This window comes from Sinocyclocheilus anshuiensis, unplaced genomic scaffold (genome assembly GCF_001515605.1).
Source record: "Sinocyclocheilus anshuiensis isolate Anshui unplaced genomic scaffold, SAMN03320099.WGS_v1.1 scaffold443, whole genome shotgun sequence".
NCBI classification, from domain to species: Eukaryota; Metazoa; Chordata; class Actinopteri; order Cypriniformes; family Cyprinidae; genus Sinocyclocheilus; species Sinocyclocheilus anshuiensis.
This window is the reverse complement of record NW_015548211.1, coordinates 84,829-87,731: the sequence shown is the minus strand read 5'-3', so window position 1 is coordinate 87,731 and position 2,903 is coordinate 84,829. Positions and strand designations below refer to the sequence as shown.

The 2,903-nt window shown below is 46.8% G+C and overlaps 1 protein-coding gene across 2 annotated transcripts in view; it reads left to right on the top strand.

Moving 5' to 3' along the window:
* Positions 1 to 2,903, top strand: part of LOC107653768 (adhesion G protein-coupled receptor E3-like) — a 7,356-nt gene that overhangs the window by 3,162 nt on the left and 1,291 nt on the right. For both annotated transcript variants that reach the window (XM_016440591.1, XM_016440592.1), the window contains 3 exons: positions 1,545 to 1,706; positions 1,782 to 1,988; positions 2,066 to 2,298. In XM_016440591.1, the coding sequence (XP_016296077.1) occupies positions 1,545 to 1,706; positions 1,782 to 1,988; positions 2,066 to 2,298 (602 nt within the window). The remainder of the gene's footprint in view (positions 1 to 1,544; positions 1,707 to 1,781; positions 1,989 to 2,065; positions 2,299 to 2,903) is intronic.

The following is a 2,903-nucleotide window of genomic DNA, read 5'->3' as shown; positions in this document are numbered from 1 at the left end:
CTGGGTTTTCAACCACCATTGTTTCCCTGGTCTGGTGAACCCACCGACCTACCCTCGGTCACAGACTGGCTGCAACACAGCGAGGAGGTCTGGGACCGAGCTCACACCCACCTACTTCATGCTGTCAGACGACAAGAACAACAAGCTAACCGGCTTCGACGTCCCGGTCCAGAGTACACACCAGGCCAATGGGTATGGCTCTCGAGTAAAGATCTCCGCCTCTGGTTACCATGTAAAAAGCTCAGTCCCAGGTATGTTGGTCCCTTCAGAATTTCTAGACAAATAACTCCAGTATCATTCCGTTTAGAACTGCCTTCTAATTATCGTATTTCTCCCACATTCCATGTATCACTGCTTAAACCCGCTGGTGGTCCGAGAGGAGAGACGGAGGAGGGAGCCAGGCCGCAGACCCCCCTGCCTATCCTGGTTGACGGCGAGGAGGCGTATCGAGTGCACGAGTTGCTAGACTCCAGACGCCGGGGCGGCACCCTCCAGTATCTGGTCGATTGGGAGGGGTTCGGTCCGGAGGAGCGGTCTTGGGTCAAAGCTGGAGATATCCTGGACCCCACTCTCACGGAGGAGTTTCACAGGACGCATCCGGAGAAACCGGCCCCTCGACCTCGTGGAAGACCCCGGCGTCGCCTGCTTCCTCGCGTCAGGAGCCGCTTGCAGGGGGAGGGCTCTGTTACAGAGGAGGCTCCCGTACCGCCTCCTCCGCACCACCAGAGGGAACTGTCCCCGGAATATTAGTGATCTTCTATTCGGACTCCATTTCCCATCATCCCTCATACCTGGGACTGATATCACAACCACACCTGCACCTCATTTACACACTCACACACACACACACATATAAGCCACACCATTACACGGACTCTTTGCGAAGTCTTGATTTGCCCTGGCTGTCATTTCCGAGCATTATACCCGTGTTTGTTTTCTGTGCATCTGATCTTGGACTGTTTCCTGATTCTCTGATTGTTATCTGCCTGCCCCGACTTGGATTGTTTCACCTGGACTCTGTTTACTAGCCGCGTGCCCCGATCTCTCACCTGATTCATGATTCTGTCTCTGCTGTTCTGCCCTGTCGGTATTTGACCCTGTATTGTCTGACTATTCTTAATAAAACTGCAAATGGATCCAAACCCTTCTGACATGTCGCAACATTACTTTTGAAGGTAACACTTTATTTTAAGGTGACCTTGTTACACATGTTACATGTACTTACTATTATAATAATTAATTATGCATAATTACATGCAAGTAATCCTAACCCTATAGTAAGTACATGTATCTAATTAATATTACTCAGTACTTAAATGTATAGTTACACTGTAACAAGGACACCTTAAAATAAAGTGTAACCCTTTTGAAGTAACGAGTAATAAATGACGTCTTTGCAGTAACGAGCCTAAGACTGTTTAGTACAGTTAAAGTCAAGTCTAGTCCAAGTCCTGTCATGTATGTCATCTAGCTTTGCTCTCAGGTCCTCTGTTTTCCCTGACTCTAATATTCAGTGTTTTAATATCTTCTTCTTCTTTTTGCAGGAGTTTGATCCCAGCAGTTCTCTGTCCTGTGTGTACTGGAATATCAGCGAGTGGATTGTAGATGGTTGTTCTGTTTTGAAGACCAACAGCAGCTATACTGTGTGTTCCTGTGATCATCTGTCGACATTCGCTCTCATCATGCAAACCATCCGCCCGCCTGTGGTACGAGAGCATTTAGTGTAAACACTGAAGAACAGCGCAGATTTGGCACTCATGTACTCTCACATGTTTTTTCAGAGCGACTCGCTGCTGGAGCTGTTGAATTTGGTGTGTGTGATCGTGGGGCTGGTGTTCTTCAGTTTGGCCATGTTGACCTTTGCCCTTTGTCAGTGGAGTCCTGGAGTGAATAATGTGGCTCGAATCAACATCTGCGTCAGTCTTCTGTTGGCTCACCTTCTGTTCCTACTCACACAGCAGTTCCTGAGCCTCATACGGCGTCAGCAGGTGAGAATGATGAAGGAGCCCTACAGCTCAGCACAGCCTCACTGAGAATCATTATAACCGTCTCTCATGGTCTCCAGGTGTTGTGTGCCATGATCTCAGGTCTTCTGCACTTCCTCTTTCTCTCCGGCTTTGTGTGGATGTTCATTGAAGCTGTGCTGCTCTTCATCTGTGTGAAGAACTTATCACAGATCCGCTCCAAAAAGAAGGAGGTGCTTAGCAGTGGATTCCTGTGTGTGATTGGATATGTGGTTGCTCTGGTCGTGGTGTGTGTGTCTGTCGGTCTGGTTCCTGAAGGCTACGGCAGCGAACAGTAAGTCAGGGTTTTCTCAGAATGCATGGAATGAATAAGACTTTAGTTCAAGTCCTTTTAAATATTAAAGGGGTCATCGGATGCCCAATTTCCACAAGTTGATATGATTCTTTAGGGTCTTAATGAAAAGTCTGAAACATAGTTTGGTTAAAATTTCTCGATGGTAGTGTAAAAAACACATTTTTTACCCTGTCAAAAACAGCTCTTTTCAGAGCACGCAGTTTTGTAGCATTATACTTTAAATGTTAATGAGCTCTGCTGACCCCGCCCCTTTCTTCCGAACTGCTCTCAGAGAGACTTTAGCCGCATTCATCGTGAAACTTGCTAATTAGCACATTATTAGGAAAGGCGATTTGCAAAGATTCATTAAAAGACCTTACACTCACGTCTTCTGTTGGTGAAGCTGGATCACGAATGATTTGCTCGAACATAGACGCATTTATGTAGATCGGGGGCGCATAAATTTAATCCACTGTGTCTTCAGCGGCTCAGATGTCTGGTGTAAATGATGACTGCTGTTCATTATTACATCCAACAACAGAACACCTCAATCGCTTAGGAGTCATTCTTGTCTACATCTGCTCCGGCGGTGAAACAATGGCGGA